The sequence below is a fragment of the Lepidochelys kempii genome, chromosome 6 (assembly GCF_965140285.1).
Source record: "Lepidochelys kempii isolate rLepKem1 chromosome 6, rLepKem1.hap1, whole genome shotgun sequence".
NCBI classification, from domain to species: domain Eukaryota; kingdom Metazoa; phylum Chordata; order Testudines; family Cheloniidae; genus Lepidochelys; species Lepidochelys kempii.
The window spans coordinates 74,858,536-74,883,053 of record NC_136385.1 but is presented as its reverse complement, the minus strand read 5'-3'; the positions used below and the strand labels follow the sequence as shown (position 1 = coordinate 74,883,053).

General features: G+C 42.0%; 1 protein-coding gene across 3 annotated transcripts in view; it reads right to left on the bottom strand.

Moving 5' to 3' along the window:
- The window catches only part of FSIP1 (fibrous sheath interacting protein 1), a 188,351-nt gene that overhangs the window by 98,153 nt on the left and 65,680 nt on the right, over positions 1 to 24,518 (bottom strand). For all 3 annotated transcript variants that reach the window (XM_073348818.1, XM_073348817.1, XM_073348819.1), the window contains one exon: positions 19,581 to 19,718. In XM_073348818.1, coding sequence (XP_073204919.1) covers positions 19,581 to 19,718 — 138 coding nt within the window. The remainder of the gene's footprint in view (positions 1 to 19,580; positions 19,719 to 24,518) is intronic.

The following is a 24,518-nucleotide window of genomic DNA, read 5'->3' as shown; positions in this document are numbered from 1 at the left end:
GGTAGCCATGGCTTTTTGACACTGTTTTCAAAAATGAGAAAAAAATATATTTTCAAAAAGTAAAAAAAATGGAGAAAATGCTAGGGAAAAGATGTAAAAAGTAGGAAAAGTTGGAGAGTAAGGAAAAAGTTGAAAAAAACAAGGGGGAGTCTGGGACTCATGAGTTTTAATTCCACTCTGCTACCAATCTCACTGTGCAATTTTTGATGAGTCACTTAACCTCTGTGCCTCCAATCTATATACTATTATATACGTGCTTCACAGGAGTGTGGTGAAGCTTAAGATGCCAAACCTTTACTTACTAGTGTGTGGAGAGACTGCTGTGCCCACACAGAGCCCCAATTAATTCAACAGCATTCTTTGTGGGCACAGAAGTCCAGCCACTTGCTATTATATGCAGTATCAAGGCCTAATTAACAGTTGTGAAGTCCTTTGAGATCCTGGGATGCCAAGTAAAATGTAAGCTTGCAAAGTTACTTGACTGCTATAAATGTATTCAGTTCAACTGGTCTCAAGTGTTCCAGGAAAATATTTGTGTGTGTTAAATTACTAAGGGTTCACATAAATAAGCATCTCTTACTTCCACAATTATTTGTTTTGAAAGTAATTATCACATTTTCAAATGGAGGAATTCATATGAAGAGAATTCTAGCTAAGTGCTCATCTGCATCTTGTCTTCACTACTGCGAAAAACTATCAACATTATTATAATTTTTTGTTTCAAGCATCTGAGCAAAATAATTGCACAGCAGTTAATTTGTTTTTCCGTTGCATATTGTTTGTGGCACTGCTTTCTTATATCATTTTTTGTTTATACAGTAAGCGTTGTGTGCAGAACATCTGGTTTCCATACTAAATATTACTTCCAGGAGGAAAGTGGTACCACTTTTCATTCTGAAATAGTTCTGTATAACCACATGAATAGAACACATATTGCAAATTTACGTAAGCAAAATATGATTAAATGTTATTTATCAAAGCTTCAGTACCTGCTAGCTATGAGTGCTTTGCTGAAGTGAGGTCAACACAGTGACAGAATAAGTTGTCTTCATTAAGATATGTGGTATGCTTTTTCCTTTCAGTTTATGCAGTGAAGCATTTAACAGGAAATCATTATGATAAATAAATATTGACTTTTAAGCATAAACACGTTTATGAGGAAACCAGATGTTAGAGGATAGTGTAAAAAGAAAAGGAGTACTTGTGGCACCTATGCTACAGCATGGCCAGAGGGCAGCAGGAGAGTGTTAGAAGGGAGCTTTATCCCCTGTAGAGGGAAGAAAGTTTGCTATAGATTAATTAAAGCACCTGAAGCCAGTCACCTGATAAAACCCCCCTGCTTCAATCAGACAAGGGAAGGAGTTGAAGCAGAGTGGATTGGTGTTGGAGCAGAGAGCAGTTTGGAGGGAAGCAGAGGAGAGTTTGGAGAAGTGCTACAGTGGGCAAAGACGACCAAGATCCTAGGTAAAGGGACGCCTGGTTTGTGCAGAGGGAGGGCAGGAAGCCCCACAAGCTAAGGGCAGGAGAGGGAAGTAGTCCAGGGAAAAAGAAAAGGAGTACTTGTGGCACCTTAGAGACTAACCAATTTATTTGAGCATAAGCTTTCGTGAGCTACAGCTCACTTCATTGGATGCATACCGTGGAAACTGCAGCAGACATTATATACACAGAGACCATGAAACAATACCTCTTCCCACCCCACTCTCCTGCTGGTAATAGCTTATCTAAAGTGATCACTCTCCTTACAATGTGTATGATAATCAAGTTGGGCCATTTCCAGCACAAATCCAGGTTTTCTCACCCTCCGCCCCTCACACACACAAACTCACTCTCCTGCTGATAATAGCAGGGAAGGAACTGCTAGTTCAAGCGGTTTACTGCTATCCCTAAGGACGCTGGGCTGGGACCCGGAGTAGAGGGCGGGCCCGGGTCCCTCCCTCTCCACTCCCCTCGTCTAGGACACTAGTGGGGCAGTTAATACCCTGGTTCAGGGGCAAGAAACGGTGCCCTGAACCCTCCCCAAAAAGGGAAAGCGCGAGACTCATCAAAGTAGTGCCAGCAATTTGCCACACACCTTAGAGACTAACAAATTTATTTGAGCATAAGCTTTCCTGAGCTACAGCTCACTTCATTGGATGCATGCAGTGGAAAATACAGTGGGGAGATTTTATATACACAGAGAACATGAAACAATGGGTGTTACCATACACACTGTAACGAGAGTGATCAGGTAAGGTGAGCTATTACCAGCAAGAGAGAAAAAAAACCTTTTGTAGTGATAATCAAGGTGGGCCATTTCCAGCAGTTGACAAGAACGTGTGAGGAACAGTGGGGTGGGGGGCAAATAAACGTGGGGAAATAGTTTTACTTTGTGTAATGAGACATCCACTCCCAGTCTTTATTCAAGCCTAATTTAATGGTGCCAGTTTGCAATACATAATTTTTGTCTAAATATTTGTTACTTATGTGTAGGTTTTGGGAGGATTCGATTTTTTTATTAATAAATGTTGATAAACGTCAATTTCACTGTACATACACAAACCACTGAAAAACTATTTCCATCAGTAATAATCCAAATTTACAGATAGACAAAGAAAGAAAAATGCTGCTAGAGAACTTAGAGTTTGATTTAAGGCTATTTACTTAAACCCCACAACCCCAAAGTCTAGCCCTCACCTCAGGTCAAGTTGCAGTCTCTCTCAGCTACACTCCTCTGTGGCCAGGTGCAGTGTAAGGGGGGGAAGGGTGGGTCCCAGGCCCAACCGCTAGTCTGGGTCCCAACCCAGGGACCTTCTAACAGCAGCCTCTCTCTGCCCTCCTTCGTTCCCTTCTTGTCCGCTTATCTTCCCTTGGTCACTTCCCCTTTGGCCCAGAGTACCTTCTTGACCCTTTTTAGCAGGGGCCGCAGCCTGGCAGGTGACTGGGCCGGAGCTCTCCTCTGCTTCCGGCAGCCTGCCCAGCACTGCTCTGTCCAAGGTGCTACCTCCTCACCTCAGGAGCCAGTCCTCCTCCCTTGCTAGTCAGGGAGAGATTGCCCTCTCCTTTGCTAGGCAGCCTTTATATAGGGCCCAGCCTGGCTCTGATTGGCTGCTGGTCTGAGCAGCCTCTCTGGCCTGTTCCAGCCCTTTTTCTCATGGAGTGGGGCAGCCGGTTTATTGCCTGGGGCTAGCACTGAGAGTCCAAACTGTGTCTCTGCAACTGATTGTTGCTCGAAAACGTAGTGCTTAGTAAAAGTGTGGCCAGAGGCCCAGGTGGCAGCTTTGCAAATGTCCGTGATGGGTATTCATTGAGAAATGCTGTGGATGCTGATTATGCTCTAGTGGACTGTGTGCAAACTCCTGGTGGAGCAGGGAGGTTGTTCTGCTGGTAACACAAAAGGATACAGCCAGAAATCCATTTAGATAGTCTCTGTTTAGAGATGGTCTGACCCTTTGATTGTTCTTTTGTGGAGAGAAAGAGTTGAAACGATTTTCTAAATGGTTTTGTTCTTTCTAGGTAAAAGGCTAGCGCTCTTTGGATGTTGAGCGTGTGAAGTGAAGCCTCCCTGTTGTTGGCGTGTGGTTTCGGAAATAACACAGGTAAGTATATCGGTTGATTTAGATGAAAGGGCAAGGCTATGTTGGGTATGAATTTGGGGTGCAGTCATACAAAATGTCTTTACATAATGTGGTAGGTGGGTATGCCAGTAAGGCACCTAGCTCTCCTACCCTTCTCGCCAATGTGATGGCAATCAGGAAGGCAACTTACATTGATAGCTGTAGCAACAAATAAATAGTTAAGGGTTCAAATGGTTTCGCCATGAGGCTACAGAGGATGAGGTTAAGATCCCACATGGGTGTAGGGTCTTTTGGCATTGGGTAGGTATTAATCATGCCTTTTAGAAAACGCTTAGTCATTGGATGAGCAAAGATAGCGGCTCCATCCACGTTATAATGGAAAGAGGTGATTGCACTGAGGTGTACTCTAATGGAGCTGTAGGATAGCCCGGATATTTAAAACCCAGTATATATTAGAGGACCCTGGGTAGTGGGACGGAGCATGGAGAAATATGGTTAGTCTCGCACCAGGTGCGAAATTGTGTCTGCTTCTGCTTTTCCATGTGCTTAGTCTGCGGCTGTTCAAGAGTATGTTTTTAAGTTCGTCAGAATAGTCTTTGTCAATACCCGTCAGCCATGGAGAAACCAGGCCTTGAGATGGACAAAAACTAGGTTGGGGGTGATTGATGTATCCTGAGTCCTGTGTCAGGAGGCGAGGTATTAAAGGGAGGGTTCGAGGTGGTTTCACTGCCATCTGTCACAGACATGGGAACCATATTTGTCTGGCCCATGTAGGGGCAATGAGAATGACCCTGGACTTGTCTTGCCTGATCTTGTGTATATCTGACTCAGAAGTGGAATCGGAGGGACCACATACAAATAGGGGCGTCTCCCATTTCATCAGGAGGGCATTGCCCAAGGAGTGGTGTTGCAGTCCCGCTTGGGAGCAGTATTAAGGGCACTTTGCATTGTGAGCTGTGGCAAATAGGTCTATAGCAGGGAACCCCTATAGGTTGAAGATGGTGGTGAGGGTTACATAGTCCATCTCCCACTCGTGGGTTTGTGAGAATTCTGTGCTCAGTCGGTCTGCCGTGGTGTTCTGGTGATCCAGCAGATAGGATACCGAGACGTCTACATTGTGGGAGATGCACCAATTCCGTATTGCCTCCATGCACAGAGGGTTTGATCAGGCTCCCCCTTGGAAGTTTATTTAGAACATGCATGCTGTGTTGTCCATAAGGACTTTGATATTAGTGCTGTGGATTAGAGGAAGGAAATGCTCGCCTGCATTTCTGACTGCTCTTAGTTCTAGTATGTTTATATGTAAGTTGGCTTCTGCTGCTGACCAATGACCTTGGATCATGTTGTTGACCAGATGAGCGCCCCATCCCATGAGGGAGGCATCCATGATGATCATTATTGTAGGAGCTTTCTGTTGGAACGGGACTCCTGAGCAGACATTTTGTGGGTGTGTCCACCACTCGAGGGAATCCTTTACCTTGCAGGGCCTGGGGAGCTGCCTGTTGAGGGAGTGTTTGTGTGGTATGAAGCAAGTGTGAAGCCAGGCTTATAGGCATCTCATATGTAGTCTGGCATATTTGACAAGGAAAGTTGTAGCGGCCACATGCCCCAAAAGTTGTAGGCATGTCCTGGCGGACGTTTGTGGGCTGAGCGTGACCGTAGTAATCAGAGTGGTTAAGTTGACGAAGCATTGTTGAGGTAACCTCACTGTTGCTGTGAGGCAGTCAAGATTGGATTTTATAGGAGCCTATTGTTGGACAGGGACCAAAATGGACTTCTGAAGATTTATTTGGAGTCTGGGAGTTCATAAAGAAGGCCATTGTGGTTTGTGTGGCCTCTACTGCTGCAAGCTGAGTTGGTGGTCATAATAGGCAGTCGTCTAGGTATGAAAAAATCATGACCCCTCGTCTGCGAAGGTGAGCTGCAGCAACAGAGACGACCTTGGAAAAGACCCTTTAGGCAGTTAACAGTCCAAAGGGTAGCACTTTATATTTGTAATGTTGATGTCCTAGGGTGAAGCACAAGGATCTTCTGTGCGCTGAGTGAATGGTGACATGAAAGTAAGCATCTTGTAGGTCAAGGGATGAGAGTCAATCTCCTTTATCCAGTGTCAGAATCATCGTTAGGGTCACCATTTTGAATCACTGTGTTTTCACAAACTTGTTGAATTTGCGTAGATCCAGAATGGGTCTCCATCCGCCGTTCTTTTTCTGAGTGAGGAAATAATGGGAATAAAATCCTCTTCCCCGGTGTTGAGGTGGCACTGGTTCCATGGCCCTTAATTGCAGGAGGTGGTTTATTTCCTGTTGTAATAGGGGCTCATGAGCGGGGTCCCTGAAGAGAGATGGGGAATGGGTGGGTAGGTAGGATAGAAATAAATGGGATGGAGTAACCCTGCTGAATAATTTCTAGGCCCATCTGTAGTGATCTTGTTCCAGACTGGGTAATATGGTGACAGGCGTTCCCCGAATGTTGTTAAGGTGGGGTTAAGTTCCGGAGTTAGAGAGTAGAGAGGTCTCAGGCCCTCAACCAGACCTTCAACACGATTGCCTGGAGGTGGAAGGCTGGGGAGTGGCAGGTTGATCTTGATTCTGTCTTCGTCCCATTTGCCTCTGTTTGCAGCATTGCATATAGTGTCTTTCAGGCTGGGAGTAGGGTGCAGCCCGGAATTTTTGGCTGTAAAACCTGCCTTGCTTCCTCTTGATTCCAGGGACATAGATGTCCAGAGTCTTTAAGGTGACCCGGGAGTCCTTTAAAGGATGTAAGGATGCATCTGTGGATTCCGTGAACAGTTTCAGACCCTCAAAGGGTAGGTCTTCCACAGTAGCCTGCACCTCCATCAGGAACCCAGAGAGATGTAACCAGAATGCCCGACGCATGATGATGGAGATTGCGATAGAGCGTGCTGCTGTGTCCACAGAATTGAGGGAGGCTTGGAGGGTCATCTTTGCAATGAGAGAGTCTTCGGAGATGTTGGACTTACCTGCTTCTCTCTTGTCCTCTGGGAGATGTTCAATAAAAGAGGACACTGTAGAAAACAGGTTGTGAATGTATTTTGCAAGCAATGCAGAGTAATTTGCGATGCGGAATTGCAAGGTGGCAGAAGAATAGGCTTTGCGCCCAAAGAGGTCTAGCCTCTTCCAGTCCTTGTCATAAGGGGTGGATCTGTACTGTTGCCTCTCTGATTTACTGCCTCCACGACCAGTGAATTAGGAGTAGGGTGGGTAAAGAGAAATTCAGCCCCTTTTGCTGGCACGTAATATTTTTTTATCCAACCTTTTACATGAATTAGGGGCCGTGGCTGGAGTGTGCCAGATGATTTTGGCAGGGTCCATTTTGACAGCATTAATCAGCAGTGCTATTTTTGCTGATGGGGACGCCTGGAGGATGTCAGTGAGCTTATGTTGTGTCTCAGGGAGCTCAGACAAGGAGATGTTGACTGAGTCCACCACCCTCTTGAAAAGGTCCTGAAAGGACTTGAAGTTATCCCCCGATGAGGGAGGTGGTGGCATGATTGTTTCATCTGGAGATGAAGATGAGATGCGTAGGTGGCAAGGTGTCACTCTCCTCATCCTGGGCCTCTGAAGGTACTGGGCCTGTTAGTGAGGGGGAGTGGGGTGTTCTGGAGACCGGTGAGTTAGGCAGTCTAATGTTCTGGACCCTATAAATGGCCCATGGGTTCCAATATGACCAGTTGGGTGGGAGGGCCATAGGAGTTGGCAGCCAGGATTGGGGCTACCAAGCTTGCGTGTCTACCAGTGGCTGGTGATGTGAGGGTCCAGCTTTAAGAGAGGAGTGGCGAGGGATGTACAGTCCTGGGTCATCAATCATCATCATCATCATCAGTGGAGAGCAATGGCACTGAAGCCCCCAGAGTGATGATCTGGCTTGGTTCAGGCCTCACTGGGGTACCATCGGTACTGAATAGGGGGATGTCTGGTGTAGAAGAAACTGTCAGGTCCGCCTGCATAGTGAAAAGTTGCAGTACCGGGAAGCTCATTGCCAGGGATGGCAGCGCAGTCTGAGAGGAGAGGGTCAGAACTGTCGGTGCCGAGGTCTTGCTGAACTGTATATGTGCAGCAGGTGACGCCATTACAACGGTCGATGCTGTGACAGTTTTCGGCACGGTCAGTGCCAAGCTAGGGATCTTGGCTTTAGATTGTGCACCTCAGTGAGAGCCTGCCCATACCGGATCCTTGGCTCCTCGGGAAATCTCAGTACTGGACATTCCCAGTTCCTCTTGGTGCCGTCGGTAGCAGGGCAGATTTTTCACAAGAAGATTGCCACAGCGATATTCGTCTAAAAAGAAACAATGACTGAGGCCGGTGTTTGTCGCCTTTTTATGGACAGGGTCCTTAGAAGCGGTCTTGGTAGTGGAGCCCTTTTCTGACGCTGCTGCTGGTGACCGTTGGCCAGGAGGCATCTTGGACTCTGGGTCGGAGGCTGGCCTGAGGGATTTCTCCATCATGAGTAATTTAAGTTGGAGGTCCCTGGCCTTTAATGTCCTGGCAGTCAGTTTTTTTACAATGAGGACACTTTTGAGGAATATGGGTCTCTCCCAGAAAGTGGACGCACTGAGCATGGGTGTCCGAAACAGGTATCGATAGCCTGCAAGTAAGGCAGCGTTTAAATCCAGGGGAACCAGGCATGCCTGAGGAAGGTCCAGCTCTGGAGAGAAATGGGCAGCCCGTGTCTAAGCAGTCATTGCTGGTGGAGGGCCTCCGGAGCAGGAGGCGAAAAACTACCCTAAAATATTTTTTTAAATATGGAAAAAAATAAAAGTAACCAAAGTTAACTAGATTAAAGGGGATAAAAGAAAAAAGAAATATAAACTTTCTACGGAGCTGAAGGGGTGCTGCTGTCACTCTGACTCAAGCCAAGGGCAGTAGAGAAGGAACTAGGGGTTGGTTGGCTGTGCATGCTTGGTAGCCACTCAGAGCAAATCTTTGGCCAAGACACCTGAAGTGGAGCACGCACAGGGACACTCCTTGAAGAAGAAATATAATTGCTTTCCTAATGTTTTGGGGATTGGGGGAGTAATGCAGGGGAGGGTTGTTACTGTATTATTTGTTTGTTTGGACTTAGTACTGCACTCCTATTGACGTCAGCTCAAGTTTGGCCTATATAGAGACTGCTGGATCGGGCCCACCAAGTTAAATTAATCCCAGTTCACAGGGCTTGGACAAGATCATATGCAATACTTTAGCCTCACCTAAGGTCTTAACATAGGGTTTAAATGGTGCGTGAGGCTTTGTCCAGCTCCTTGAAACTAAAATGAATTTTACCCTGCGACTTTCTCACAGACATGTGTATTATACATCATTACTAGCTACTATACCATCAAGGATATAAAGAGACACTTCCGGCCAATATTTTCTGAAGACATCAATGTGTGCTCACGTTTTCTTTCATATATCCATTTAATTCTTTCTCTGCCCTCCCTATTCTAAAATGCTGATTTCCTCATGAGGCTCTGAAAATTATTTGATATTATGTATATAATATATTTTCCCACCTTAAGATTTAAGTTTTTATACAGGATAGGATACAAAAGGTAAACACACAATACTAGAATCACTGTTAAAAATTTACATTTTATGCCCAGCTGTTGAACCACCTGCCTGGTCAGAATGTTAATTAACAAACGCTTTCCACAGCTGTGCAGACAACCCTGATGACACTGATTCTCAAATTAAACAAAACTGTGTTTGGCTTGTGCTCAAGAAAAATGGGTATGGCAGATTTAACTAATGGAAAGGATATGAGTAGTGTACTGGTACTAAATTCTGTGAAGCTGAAATAAAGAGAAACTGAACTATTTAAAAAGAACAAGGGGTACTTGTGGTACCTTAAAGACTCACAAATTTATTTGGGCATAAGCTTTCGTGGGCTAAAACCCACTTCATCAGATGCATGGAGTGGAAAATACAGTAGGCGCATATATATATATATAAATATATATGTCGAAGGTGATGGATTTTGATCCATCTTTTCATGGTGTGTGTGTGTACACACACACACCATGAAAAGATGGATCAAAATCCATCACCTTCAACACTGCAGAAATCCCATATCTTCTTAGTAGGGTTCTCACTTATTACAAGCAGCTAACCAATGGAAGCCATATTTCAAAATGTAAAAAAAGAACCCAAAACCCCACTAGATTTGTTATCCTTTGTATACAACATTCTTTTTATCAGTGCTCAGCAACCGGTCTTCAGAAGCTGAACATTTTTGAAGCAGTAACGACAATGCAGTTAGCTAAACAAAGCTAAACTTAATGGTTTCCAGGAAACTGAAAGATGAAAGAATGTGGAAAGAAACTGCCATAGCTTCAAATGAAGAACAAGTGAACTAAGGTCCAATAGAAAATCAAAAAGAAATTCAACAAGGGCCTAGAAACCATGGTCAGATAAATTTCAGTTGGATTGAGATTTCAGAATGCATTTTTAACACAGCATACAATACATTCCTTGGTATATTATTTCACTAAGGACATTTTTTAAGAAGTTGCGAGGGGAAGTAACATTGCAAAGCCTGTAATGATTCTCACTTACTTAGAGCATAACAGTATAACTGATTTACTTTTATTTACTAAAATGATGACTCAACATTAAGGGGCACATGTTGCTTCCCTTTGTGGATTCAGCAGTTACCAGATCCAGCAGAACCAGGGAGATTCTAGTGCATGTGTAAGCAAGGGCAAAGTTGGTGGAGGCTGTTGGGATTTTAGGAGATAACATAGTGATGGAGCACCTAGTACTGGATGTCATGGACCCCAGCTCCACTGGGTTTCCCTGTGCTCTCTCACATAGGCACAGGTCAAGGGAGGTGAATGAGTCCACCAGCCACCGCTCCTTGCTGAAGAGGATCATAGCTCTTACTGAAAACTGTGCCACCTGGAAGAAAAATTAACTTTCCCTGCCCTCATAGATACTCAGCACCCAACCACACTTGGGATGACCAGAATCAGGATTTGGGGATAACTATGCTTCATGTGATTTTCTGAAAGTGGTTCTTCAGTGCTTTTCCATGAAATGTCTTTGCAAAACTTTTTTTTCTAAATTGCTGAAGGTCCATAGAGAATTAAATTCTCAATAAAACTAAATTATTTTTAAAGTTGCCTAATTAATTTTTAAAATGGCTTAGAACAATTTTTAAAATGGCTTAGAACCTGGCTTAGAACAGGTGTGTTTCAGAATGAGCAGTACCTGAAACAACAGATCTCAGACCTGAGAAAAGGAGTTAAACATACTGTTACAACAGCAATTTGTAGTGTTTGGTGCAATAGATTTTCTCTATACAAAAGGAAATCATCATACAATTAGTTTTATATGCCATGTTCTTGTAGCCATGTTGGTCCAAGGATATTAGAAAGATAGGGTGGGTGAGGTAATGCATTTTATTGGACCAACTTCAGTTGGTGAGAGAGACAAGCTTTAGAGCTTACACAGAGCTCTTCTGTGTAAGATTGAAAGCTTGAGTCCCTCAGCAACAGAAGTTGGTCGAATAAAAGCGATATTACTTCACCCACTTTCTCTCTCTAATTACGTTTATGACTGTGGCAAGCCATTTTTAACACACAGTACAGGACTGTGCACATTCTTTCTAACTGAATCATCAATTACTTCTAGTACAGACATATATCAAACAGGAATTTTATTTACTTGGGAATTTGTTATAACGCAAACAGATGTAATATCTTAATCATCAAATCAGTAATAAAATCATACATTTAAAAATGTCTTTCATACAGAAAGATAAAGCTCTTTACAACTATGCATATAAGCATCACCTCTCCTACTGTTGAAATGCAGCCTCCTCTAAGGTGGAACATAGAAGTTCTTTTTAGAACACAGCCATATTACAGAACAATTTAGGGTAAAGTGAAGGAGAATACCCTATCCAAGTACAACAGGAATTTTAAACAGAGTATAATTATCCAAACTAGAATTTGAGTAGACATCAGGGCCGACAAACCTAACTTGTGAAAAGTTCCATGAGCTCTGCCATGATACAAGTAGTTATGATCAATGAGTACATTTTCACTTTGAACTGGGAATCACACCCCCATCTTGATTAGACATACTCACATTAGCTCCCATCACCCTAGTGCACTAAAAGTAAAATATAGCCATAGCAGCATGAACTGTAGGATGAGCTACCCCCACTGAATACGTGCCTAGGGACTTGGACGGATACACACTTAGGAAGGCTAGCCTGTCCCACCAGCTTGTGCTGCTGCTCGATAATGCTAGCTTGATGACAGCTGGTATGACTATGTCTACTCAATGTGGTAATCACATCCCCAGCTCCAAGTGTAGATGTACCCTCAATTTTATATAATCAAAAGCACTTTCAGCAGCACAATCGTCCTAACCTATACCTAGGCACTGCTTACTGAATTAGAGAGAAGGGTGCCACCTATTGAATAATGAACATTTTCTGAAAAAACTGAGCTTTCAGTGCAAAGTCTGACATCAAATACTGCCAGGGCCAAGCACTCAGTTTTGCGATGAAACTACTTGATGAAAAGTTAAAGAGCTGCTTCCCTAAGTAAAGAGTGCTGCTATGTTAGTCTGTATTCGTAAAAAGAAAGAGAGTACAGTCTCTAAGGTGCCACACGTACTCTTTTTCTTGCTACGCAAAGTATGTCCAAAATTTTCAAACTTGGGCGCATAGGCAGCTAAGTAAACATAGTCTTATTTTTAGAGACACTGGTCAAAAAGTCAGGTCACTTATATTTAGCTTTCTATATACAGACTGGATACCTGAACGTAGCCATCCAAGTTTGAAAATTTTGGCCTAAGATGTCTAGTTACAGCAGATGACATGTCATGATGATCTAGGAAAGCAATCATATTTATTAATACAGGGGTCTAAAATTAGGAGATGATTGATAATCCAAAAACTAGTGATTTACATATAACCTTAATCTTCTTGGTAGTGGATTGCCCCAATAATAAAGACAGACTGGGAAGTGGCCAGTTTTTGCATGTCATTATGAAGCATTCTATTTGAGAAAGTGACGCAACAAATTTGGCCAGTGCTGTGATGTTATTCCAAGAAACTTTGCTTCTTAGGTGTTGTTTCCTAGAATGTCATTCATAATGACAAGATAAGTGGAGTATCTTTTGAAGGTTGATGTTCTTTCAATGAAGACGTATACTATTTTATTTCTATTATTTCGACTACTGGAAGGGAAACCGCAACATAATTTACATTTGGATGCTTCCATATTTTATGCAGACAACCCAGAGAATTTATAAAATATGCCACATCCATATAATTTTGAAACTGTATGTCATAATTTCATTGTTATGCTACCAGCAACAGGTGATGTTAAAATTCAGTATTTCCTTCAGAAGTAGTTTTATGAACAAAATGTTCTGAAATAGTTCTCACACTATGTAGTGAAGCTAACCCAGCCATGGAATACACATTACTACAGGCTGTTTCTATGTTGATAAATACTGTAAATAAAGAATCGGCTCTTGTCATATAAGGTTCTATACACATACAAGAAAACATGTTTGGCATGTTACAGGGGTTTGCGTGACATAGCAGATACCAAGAAAATACTGTGTTGTGCTGATCAAGCCTTGAAACTGAGCTATTAACATTCATAACATTCTAATGACTCAGTAGCCCATTACATTCCAAAGTGCAGTAATGTCCTGTTGTGGACCACCGCACAGAGCTGCAGACACACTGCCTGGGATTATATTTACCTCATTACCAAGGGTCAGTGACGAGTGAGAGAGTAATGCACGGATCAGTGGCTGGAATGGATGTCATAGCATGGATTTATTTTTATCAGTTCCCCAGCAGACCTAATTCAATTAAATTGAAGATTTACAAGATTGGCTTAAACTATTCGATTAACAATTACTTACATGCTAACCACAACGTACTAAGGTGGAAGTCAACCACAGCTTAGAAATTGAATAGATGAGGAGCTAAATATGTTGTCTTGCTGAAGTGGCCACATACTTGGATGGAGTCTGAATCTCTCCTTGTCTCTTTGGGTCTGATCCTGTACTATTTATGTAGGTAAACCTCACTGAAATCAGTGGGAATAAAAGAGTCAATTAGGCAAGCTTACTTTGCAACACCTATTTAAGGAATGCGAGATTAGGTCTTTACAGTGTGAGTTAGATGGAACGGTATACGGTATATATCTCAAACTGGATTAATGTTGAAAGCAAGAGTGCTAAAAAGTCAGCCAAAGTTGGCAAGCAAGTAAGCAACAGCTGTTAATACAGCCTGTTGGAAGTTGTAATGTTTTTCTTTTTCCTTCTCCCTTTCTTTGTTTCCTGCTGTTTAATAAGGAATTTTCCCTATTACGTAAATAAGCTCCCTTTATTTTTCCTTCTGAAAAAACTTCAAATTCAGTTATTTTTCTTTATCATCCCCTCTTTTTGTGAAGGACCGTTTTACCCTCGGCTTAGGGCAGTGGTTCTCAAACTTTTGTACTGGTGATCCCTTTCACACAGCAAGCCTCAGAGTGCAACCCCCCCTTAAATATATAAAAACGTGTTTTTAATTTATAACACCATAATAAATGCTGGAGGCAAAGTGAGGTTTGGGGTGGAGGCTGACAGCTTGCAATCCCCCATGTAATAGCCCTGTGACCCCGTGGGGGGTCCTGACCCGCAGTTTGAGAACCCCTGGCTTAGGGCAGGTCTAAAGTGCAATTAAAAACCTGAGGCTGGAATGTGCCAGCTGACTCAGACATTCGGACTTGGGCTACAGCCCGACCTGTGGGATCCTCCCAACATGCAAGGTCCTAGAGCCTGGTCTACAGCCCAAGTCTGAGCATCTACACCACAATTAAACAGCACCTAGCCTGAGCCCCATGAGCCCAAGTCAGCTGGGACTGGCCAGCCCCGGATGTCTGATTGCAGTGTAGATATACCCTTAGGCTGTTTGATCCTCCTGTGTCCACACTGTCACTCTCATGGCCCATTTGTGGCACTACTGCAGAAGACCACAGCCATCTCTATACCCTCAATTAGTGACTGTAATATGCCCATTTTTCTCTGCCTCCACTGAGAACAGAGCTCCCTTTCCTCCAAGAGCTTCACACAGTAATTTCCCAAATATTAGACTTTGTTCAGCTTAAATTAAACAAAAGAAGTATGTTTTGTCTTTTTTACCAAATAGAAGAAAATAAGAATAGAAAATAAAAGTTCTTACACATGTAACATGGAATTTACTATAAAATTCCCTAAACTGACACTAAAAAATTAAATTACTGAATATTTGTATAGTTCACCTTATTCCTCAGGTAGAGAAATGAATTCATTCCTATAGTAACTATATGATAAACATGCAATATCTCTAGGAGTCTGACAGATCTCCCTAGAAGGAATGGTCTCCCATCTCCCAAGTTAAAAGAGTTATGGGGGGAAAGATCATTTGATCCCAAAATTTAACATAAAATGTCACAAAATACACATTAACTTTCAGATTTTTTTTTATTCAGCCCTTTGTTTGAATACACAAATGTATAATTTATTTTCCTTTTACCCAGCATACTTCTTTTAAAAAAAAACCTTTTTTTATCCAGCTGCTTAAAATGAACAAAAAGGAGTATATAATTGTCAAATCACCAAAATAAATCATTAACTTTCTCCTATTTTGTTTGGCTAAAAAGTACATCCTAGACTTTTCTTGTACCAGTTCTCTTTTCATGTTAATTAAGAATCACACTAGCTCTGGGAAATACATTAATGTGCTGAATGCTAAATCTTTTAAAAAATTCTGACTCTTGCCCCCCTACCCACTCCCCACTTCTGCAAACCTTGGGGTAGCTACCCTCACAGAGGGAGGCCACCTGACATCATATGATACTTAAACTACCAAATATGATCTATCTAAGGCAGTGTCCACATTATGGAGTGCCCCTTATTGTAGATGCAGCCCACACACAACAGGAGGAAGAGTTTTTCTGTTGGTACAGGAACATCACTGCCCCAAAGGACGTTATCTACGTTGACAGAAGCCCTCTTCCATCTGCACAGCTGTTTTGTGAAAAAACACAGGGGTTTTTAGTCAGCGTGGCTATGTCAGCCAGGGGTGTGTTTTTTCACACTCCTGGCCGATGTAGGTATGCCGATGTAACTTTTAAGTGCAAACCAAGCCTAAGGTATTTATGTGGCCCACATTACTACAGTAACTGAGCATGTCACAATCTTTACGGTATTTATCTTCAAAGCACCTTTGTGAAATTGGTTAGTGCTATTATCCTCACCTTACAAATGGGGAACTGAGGCATGGAGAAACTAAAGATAGACATTTTGAAAATCCTAAGTAATTTAGGAGCAGAGTCCCTTTGAAAGTCAGTGGGACTTGTGCTCCTAAATCAATGAGGCACATTTGAAACATCCATCCTAAGTCACTTGCCCAAGTTCACAACAGGAATCTATGGCAGATGAGGGAATTGAATCCAGGTTTATGAGTCCCAGACTAGGACCCATATCATCTGACGAGCTTTCCTCTTTGGAACAAAGGCATTGTGAGACAAAGAAGCAAAAATTGAGTAAAAAATAATCCAGTTGTGGGACTTATTTTCAAAACAAGGGGCAAAAATTTCCTCTCACTTACACCAGTAGCATCTGTGATCAGTCAGTGAGGTTGTTCCAGTTTAACTTACAAGAGGATTTAGTCCATATTAGAAGTCAAAACTTCTGCAAATTTAAACACCCTTTACACCAAGTTCTGGCTTCTTGTTACTGCCTTGAAAGCCCTGACTAATTCTGGCCCTCTCCAACATCACATGCAGCAGCGGATTTACCATGAAACAAACCATGTGCTGGCACAGGGCCCCCAACAACAAGGGGGCCCCCAAAATGGAGGACAAATATCTGGCAACCTGCCCCCAAATCCTGGCTGGCGGTGCAGCAGGGCTCAGGCAGGCAGGCTGCCTGCACCCAGCACCCAAACTACCTACCAGAGCCCACCCCCTCACTCCCTGCACCCCAACCCACTGCCCCACACTTTATTTTAATTTAATCCCCTTAATTTATAATATAGGAGGAGGATGAAGAAAAAAGAATGAAAAATGGGTGGGGGGGGGGAGAAGAGACAAGAGAGAACGTTCTTTTTCTTCGCTGGGTCCTGAAGGAGGGGCCCCAAAAATGAAGCTGCACACAGGGCCCACTAACTGTAAATCCACCATTGATCACATGCCATGCCTTCTGTTCTTCCAGAGATGCTGGCCTCATCCAACCATTTGGCAGCTTGTCACACAAACATTTCTGCTTCAGAGTAACAGCCGGGTTAGTCTGTATTCGCAAAAAGAAAAGGAGTACTTGTGGCACCTTAGAGACTAACCAATTTATTTGAGCATAAGCTTCCGTGCGCTACAGCTCACTTCATTGGATGCATACTGTGGAAAGTATAGAAGATCTTTTTATACACACAAAGCATGAAAAAATGGATGTTTACCACTACAAAAGGTTTTCTCTCCCCCCACCCCACTCTCCTGCTGGTAATAGCTTACCTAAAGTGATCACTCTCCTTACAATGTATATGATAATCAAGGTGGGCCATTTCCAGCACAAATCCAGGGTTTAACAAGAACTTCTGAGGGGGTGGGGGGTAGGAAAAACAAGGGGAAATAAGTTACCTTGCATAATGACTTAGCCACTCCCAGTCTCCATTCAAGCCTAAGTTAATTGTATCCAATTTGCAAATGAATTCCAATTCAACAGTCTCTTGCTGGAGTCTGGTTCTGAAGTTTTTTTGTTGTAATATCGCAACTTTCATGTCTGTAATCGCGTGACCAGAGAGACTGAAGTGTTCTCCGACTGGTTTATGAATGTTATAATTCTTGACATCTGATTTGTGTCCATTTATTCTTTTACGTAGAGACTGTCCAGTTTGACCAATGTACATGGCAGAGGGGCATTGCTGGCACATGATGGCATATATCACATTGGTGGATGTGCAGGTGAACGAGCCTCTGATAGCGTGGCTGATTTCCTGCATCAAGTTGCCCATGCCGGTTTTCCCTCTGCTCAGTTTCTTGTCCACTCTAGTGCAATGGTGAATTACAGTTTAGCCCTCAAGCAACAGCCTAGGAAAACACCTCCCCTTTCAGCATAACACAAGAGTCCAAACAAAAACACATGTCCAAAACTTCAAAGAAACAAGTCCTTCAGCCCTAGGCTTAAACAATAGCCCCACCAGTGTCTGTCCTGGTCTCCCCCTGTTGATGCCATAACTAAAAGGGCACCTTCTCCAGAAATTCGGGCAAGGCCGTAAGTAAGAACCAGTAACAATGAGTCTCCAGCCCACACCAGAATCATATTGTCCCCGGCCTTTTTATTTCATCCTTCCCCAGAACTTCCATGTATTACATGCCTCTTTACATGCCTTTTTCACAGCTCTTCATGGGCTGATAGCTTCCCTGCTTTTCTTGGAAAAAGTCCCACACCATGTCTAACCTCTCTCTCCAGAGTGCTTTTCTAGCAAGCAAGTTCTGATGTCCACAATTCAAGAAAGATGTTGATAATTGCACAGGGCTGAGAGTAGAGCCACAAGAAAGATTGGAAAACAGGCCTTACAGTGACAGACTCAAGAAATTCAATCCCTTTAACATCAAGAGACAAAAGTGACTTGATCACAGTCCCTAAGCAACTCCATGGGGAACAAAATTTTGATAATGGGCTTTTCAATCTAGCAAAGGTATAACAAGATTCATGGCTAGAAGTTGAAGCTAGATAAATTCACACTAGAAATAAGACACAAAATAGAAACTATCATTAACCACTAGAATGATTTACCAAGGATTGTGGTGGATTCTCCATCACTGGCAATTTTTAAAATCAAGATTGGATTTTTTTCTAAAAGACGTGCTCTTGTTCAAACACAAATTAATTCAGGGAAGTCCTATGGTATGTGTTATAGAGGTAAGACAAAATAATCACAATGGTCCCTTCTGGCTTTATAATCTATTAAAAAAATAAGCAGCTGTTCTTCAACTCTGAGAAACGTACCCTAAACAAAATCTCTGAACGTTGCAGTTCACCTAGCATTAACTTTGCTATTACATTGCTTTCAAACTATAACAGAAAAATGTGTCCACAAATTAGAGTTAAAGGGCAAGAAGTCTGATATGTTGTTTGGAAGATGCATGTGATCACCCAGGTTTGGGCTTGTTGTCAACCCTTGCTCTATGTTTTAGGCATAAATACAATATACTTTGTGGTTAGAGGATCTTTGTAAATTTCATTTCTCTTTCCCCCACTTCTCTTACCCCAAAATAATTATTGTTAACACTGAGAAATTATGCAGTTTTTTTCCCAAAGTGTTACTGAGTTGCAATTCACATTTTATACACTTACTAACATTTTAACTTTCTTGCCTCCTATTGGTCTTAGAATCATAGAATATCAGGGTTGGAAGGGACCCCTGAAGGTCATCTAGTCCAACCCCCTGCTCGAAGCAGGACCAATTCCCAGTTAAATCATCCCAGCCAGGGCTTTGTCAAGCCTGACCTTAAAAACCTCTAAGGAAGGAGATTCTACCACCTCCCTAGGTAACGCATTCCAGTGTTTCACCACCCTCTTAGTGAAAAAGTTTTTCCTAATATCCAATCTAAACCTCCCCCACTGCAACTTGAGGTCTTCAGGTACTGTATTGGGCTAGGTAAAGAATTGTCAGTTTTTTTTAAAAAAAAATCATATGAATTAAACAAAACTAGATCATAGTGTCAATGTTAGAGCACAATGAATTACTTCAAACATATGTGAAGAAGCTACACTAAATTCTATAAGTTATTAGAAAGTACTTAAAATATTTACTTCTTTATGTGTATATAGTGGTCACTCTTGAAAGGCTTCTTCCATTCTAAAAGAGAGTTTGAGAGATATTCCCTAAATATAAATGGGGAGTATCATTAGAACTGGGAATCTCTCTCAAAACTAGAGAAGCTTATATATTTCTTCTTTTGGGGTTAATTTTATAAGCATATGTAATTATAAACTCCAGCACAGCTTTCAAGTTTAAACTTACAAGATTTCCATCCAGATTTTTCAGCTGTTGATTAACCTCTTTAAGTCGGTTTTGTTGCTCACGTTGCTCACGTGCGTCTTGCAGGACCTTCTCACCTGGAACTGCTTCCAGACTTCTATTTGCATAAGCCAGAGATTCCTGACAAAAGTAAGAGTGGACACGGCTAAAACATCTTAAAATATATGCTTTAAAGCAGAAAAAAGCTAATTAGATCTTTACAGAAAAAAGTGAGAGAACACGAATATTTATGCATAATTGGTTAGTTTCACATTTTGGTCAATGTATGTTAATAGTATTTAAATATTGAACAGGATTTTTTCCACAGAGTATTAACTAACTCTGTTCAAACTTGTAAAGGAGAAGAACAAACATTCATATTCAAGATTTCCATTCTAAGAGTTTTTCTATACAAATATTTAACAGTGGAGGGAGGACTTTTCAACAGCCCACAGCACTGGTCTAAGTCCAGTTGACTTCAGTGGGACCAGTCAGGGCCAGCCAATGCGGAGTACTTTTCAAAATCTCACTTAAAATGTTTCTCTCCGATATGAAGCCTGAGGAAACAGCCTTTGCACAGTGGATCTATGTGCGGACATGAGACACAAAACCCATTCTCTAACCCATAGCCAAGCCATGCGGCACACATGCAGCTGGACTGCAACCACTACTACAGAGCAGAGCTGAACAATTTTACAAATATTCCGTAGCCTGGGACCAGATTCTAACATTCTTACACACAGTGAGTATGACCTTAATTACGGAAATCAACTGGACTATTTGCGGGATTAAGGGAATATTCAATGTGAGAAAGACCAGAATGGAATCTACCCAACTGGGAATGCTAAATATTGACAAAATTGCAAATCTACAATTGACAAAAACAGGGTTTGCCTTTGGCAACCAAGGATTTAATATAAGAATCCAAGTCATAGAGTAGTCAAAGTAACAGCAAAAAAATTTGCCAAACTCTAATTACCTTTAACCCAAGAGAGTATGCCGAACTATTTAAATAAAATCCTAGTCGAATTAATCACTCTTATTTTCAAAGCAACTCATCCATTCCTGATTAACATATATTCCTCAGTAAAGGAAACTAAGTACTATACTTAACTGGAAAGAAGGACAGTTTTCTAGATTTAATCATTCAGATGAAAACTTCTCAGCATACAGGCTACAGTTTGTAAAAAGTGTGACTGTGTTAAAAACAATATATTTTCTGGTCAAAATGCATATGACAAATAAGTGACTCTGGGACTTTAAACCATAACATCAGTGAATCATGCAATATGGAGTTTATTTCTCAGCATGAGTATTTGAAAGTATCAGAGCTATCACACAATGGCTCCCAGTATCACAATTCCAAGAAATCTCACGCACAGCGGAAGGAGGTATAAGAAGAGTCATCTATAGAAGCCTGGAATCTCCCCAAACTGAGCCAGTTTAACCCTCAATAGGGTGAGCTATCTTCAGCTAAGATTCTCAACAATGACTATCTAAGGTTAGGTACCTAAATGCATATTTAGCTATCTACATAAGTGGTCTGAAGTCAATAGGCATGCATAATTAACATCTATGCAGATGTTATAATATCAAGAACCTGCACCACTTCTCTCTATTTCTATACATTAATTCAATGTACCAGTATATCATCTTCATATTTTCAATATGAATGGAGAAGTGGCTCAAGAAACCAATAATAAAGATTAAAAGTTACTACTCTTCAGGCACAGCATTTATTGGGAGTTGATGTAGGGCTTTTTTTTCCCCCACCCATGATTGCAAGGTAAGAAAACTCATTTATTATGGTAAAATAGAAAAGACTGTGACAACTTTACATTTTCTTACAAATTACACCTATTTCTGCAATGAAGTCAAATTTCTAAATCCACCTTTATAATCTGCATACTTACAGAGACATGGGTACCATTCAGTGTGGATTATAGCTGTGATTATAATTTGTTATAGGAAAATAACTAAGTTTATAAGATACATTTAGTGGTACTGCAAGGTCACTAAATGTTATATTGTATTTCCCATTCATTTGCTTCACTATTATTTTATTTGGGGTTTTGAGTATATGGATGGCAGGTGGATATTTTTATATGAATTTAGACTTCAATGAACAGAGCTCAAATTGCATGTAAAGCCACTAAAATGTTTATCATCTCAATAGGACATAGCTTTAAAAGGGTAATGATGAGAGAAGCCACACAACTCAAAAGTTACTGGCTCCAAGTTCTTTTTTTCCCCTTGTACATTGTCCTGAACAATGCTTTTTACTGGCCTTGGCCCTGATCCTGCAAACACTTAGACACATGCTTCACTTCATGCTCATAGAATCATAGAATCACAGAATATCAGGGTTGGAAGGGACCTCAGGAGGTCATCTAGTCCAACCCCCTGCTCAAAAGCAGGACCCATCCCCAATTAAATCATCCTAGCCAGGGCTTTGTCAAGCCTGACCTTAAAAGCTTCTAAGGAAGGAGATTCCACCACCTCCCTAGGCAACGCATTCCAGTGTTTCACCACCCTCCTAGTGAAAAAGTTTTTCCTAATATCCAACCTAAACCTCCCCCACTGCAACTTGAGACCATTACTCCTTGTCCTGTCCTCTTCCACCACTGAGAACAGTGTAGAACCATCCTCTCTGGAACCACCTCTCAGGTAGTTGAAAGCAGCTATCAAATCCCCCCTCATTCTTCTCTTCCGCAGACTAAACAATCCCAGTTCCCTCAGCCTCTCCTCATAACTCATGTGTTCCAGACCCCTAATCATTTTTGTTGCCCTTCGCTGGACTCTCTCCAATTTATCCACATCCTTCTTGTAGTGTGGGGCCCAAAACTGGACACAGTACTCCAGATGAGGCCTCACCAATGTCAAATAGAGGGGGATGATCACATCCCTCGATCTGCTCGCTATGCCCCTACTTATACATCCCAAAATGCCATTGGCCTTCTTGGCAACAAGGGCACACTGCTGACTCATATCCAGCTTCTCGTCCACTGTCACCCCTAGGTCCTTTTCCGCAGAACTGCTGCCTAGCCATTCGGTCCCTAGTCTGTAGCTGTGCATTGGGTTCTTCCGTCCTAAGTGCAGGACCCTGCACTTATCCTTATTGAACCTCATCAGATTTCTTTTGGCCCCATCCTCCAATTTGTCTAGGTCCCTCTGTATCTATCCCTGCCCTCCAGCGTATCTACCACTCCTCCCAGTTTAGTATCATCCGCAAATTTGCTGAGAGTGCAATCCACACCATCCTCCAGATCATTTATGAAGATATTGAACAAAACCGGCCCCAGGACCGACCCCTGGGGCACTCCACTTGACACCGAGAAGTCCCACATGCATAAGTGCTTGAAGGAGAAATAATAGATGTGGAAGGCAACTGTGTCATATTTCCATACTCGCCTCCCTCATTTCACCCCACTATAGTCACTCAACATGTTTGAGTCTTGTTGCTTCTCTGGTATATGCTATATGGTGCTATGAGGAAGAAGGCATATTAGGGTTACCTAAAGCTACTACTTTATCCCCCTCCAAACATCTCTTTAAAAACTCTGCTGTAATGCCTACCAATCCCTGCCAGTTGACAATCACTAGGCAGACAGTGAGCTATGAGCCTATGACTATTTAACATTTCAAAGCTGCTTGTTTCAGTGTTTGCTCGTGGACCCCTTCTCCTCATATCCCAAATCTATTTGTTCCAGCCACTACTTGTTTCTTGTCCTATGTCAAGATGGTAAAGTCTTTTTACTTCATTTCTGAAAAACGAGTGCATATGGTCTGAATTCTCAAACAGGGCCCCTAGGCACTACCACCGTACAAATAAATAGTGATAATAATGATAAAATTGTAATAAAAAGTCAAATTATTCCAATGCAGTGCGTTTTGTTGGGAACAGTTTCAACAGGAGAGATTAAGAGTTTAACTCTCTATATCCCAATGACTGGGGCACACCCCAGGGAGGTGGGAGATGCATGTTCAAGTCCCTGCTCTGAACCAGCAGAGGGGGGATTTGAACCCGGGTCTCCTACATCTTGGGTGAGTGCTCTAACCAATGGGTATTGGACATAAAGGCAGGGGAGTACAACCTCCTCCTCCTCCTCCTGTCTTTTATGCAGAGTATGCATACTCAGGGCACATACACACCCCCACTTAAGAAAAATATAACAGTGAAGCCATGAGTCAGGGTTACATTAACAATTCTGACATACACCTTACCAGTCAATTTATATGTATACACAAAACAGACGTTCCCCCCCCCCCCCACTGGCCAGCATCCAAAACAGTCAAATATGTATTCAAACATCATTCAGATGATTACTGAAATGTTTACTGCATCGAAGCTATGACATTTTGAATATTTTAAACAATTGCAAGGGAATTAAATGTGTGTAAATTTGAGAAGTTCTCAGTTGGAGGTAGAACTTATTATCTAGATAGTTCATTAGCGAGACAGATTGAATGGATTGCACGATTTGTTATTGCAGCTTCGTCAAAAAGGAATATAAACACTATGACTATTTCTCTTTAGAATTATTGCTGTGCACCAGCAGCACACACAGAACACAACATTAAACAAAGTTAAGAGCCTGACCCTTTCCGCACTTAAATCAATGGCAAAATGGCCATTGTCTTCAATGAGAGCAAGACTTAACCTCAAGACAAACCATATACCACCAAAAAGCACAAAGATGACCAGGCAACAATGTGGTTACTCAACAACACAGCAGATTTTGACTTTTTATATATGTAATATTAAAGGACTTCAAAACTGGTGGGGATTAACAGTAAGGCTCAGTACAAGAACTACGCTTAGATGGATTTTAAAATTGAGGGATTGGAATTTGCCACATCAGGATGACAAGGGCATTTGAGGCATAGAAGGCACCACAATGGAAGAGAAGAAAAATGCAAATGAGATTGTCAAAAAGAACT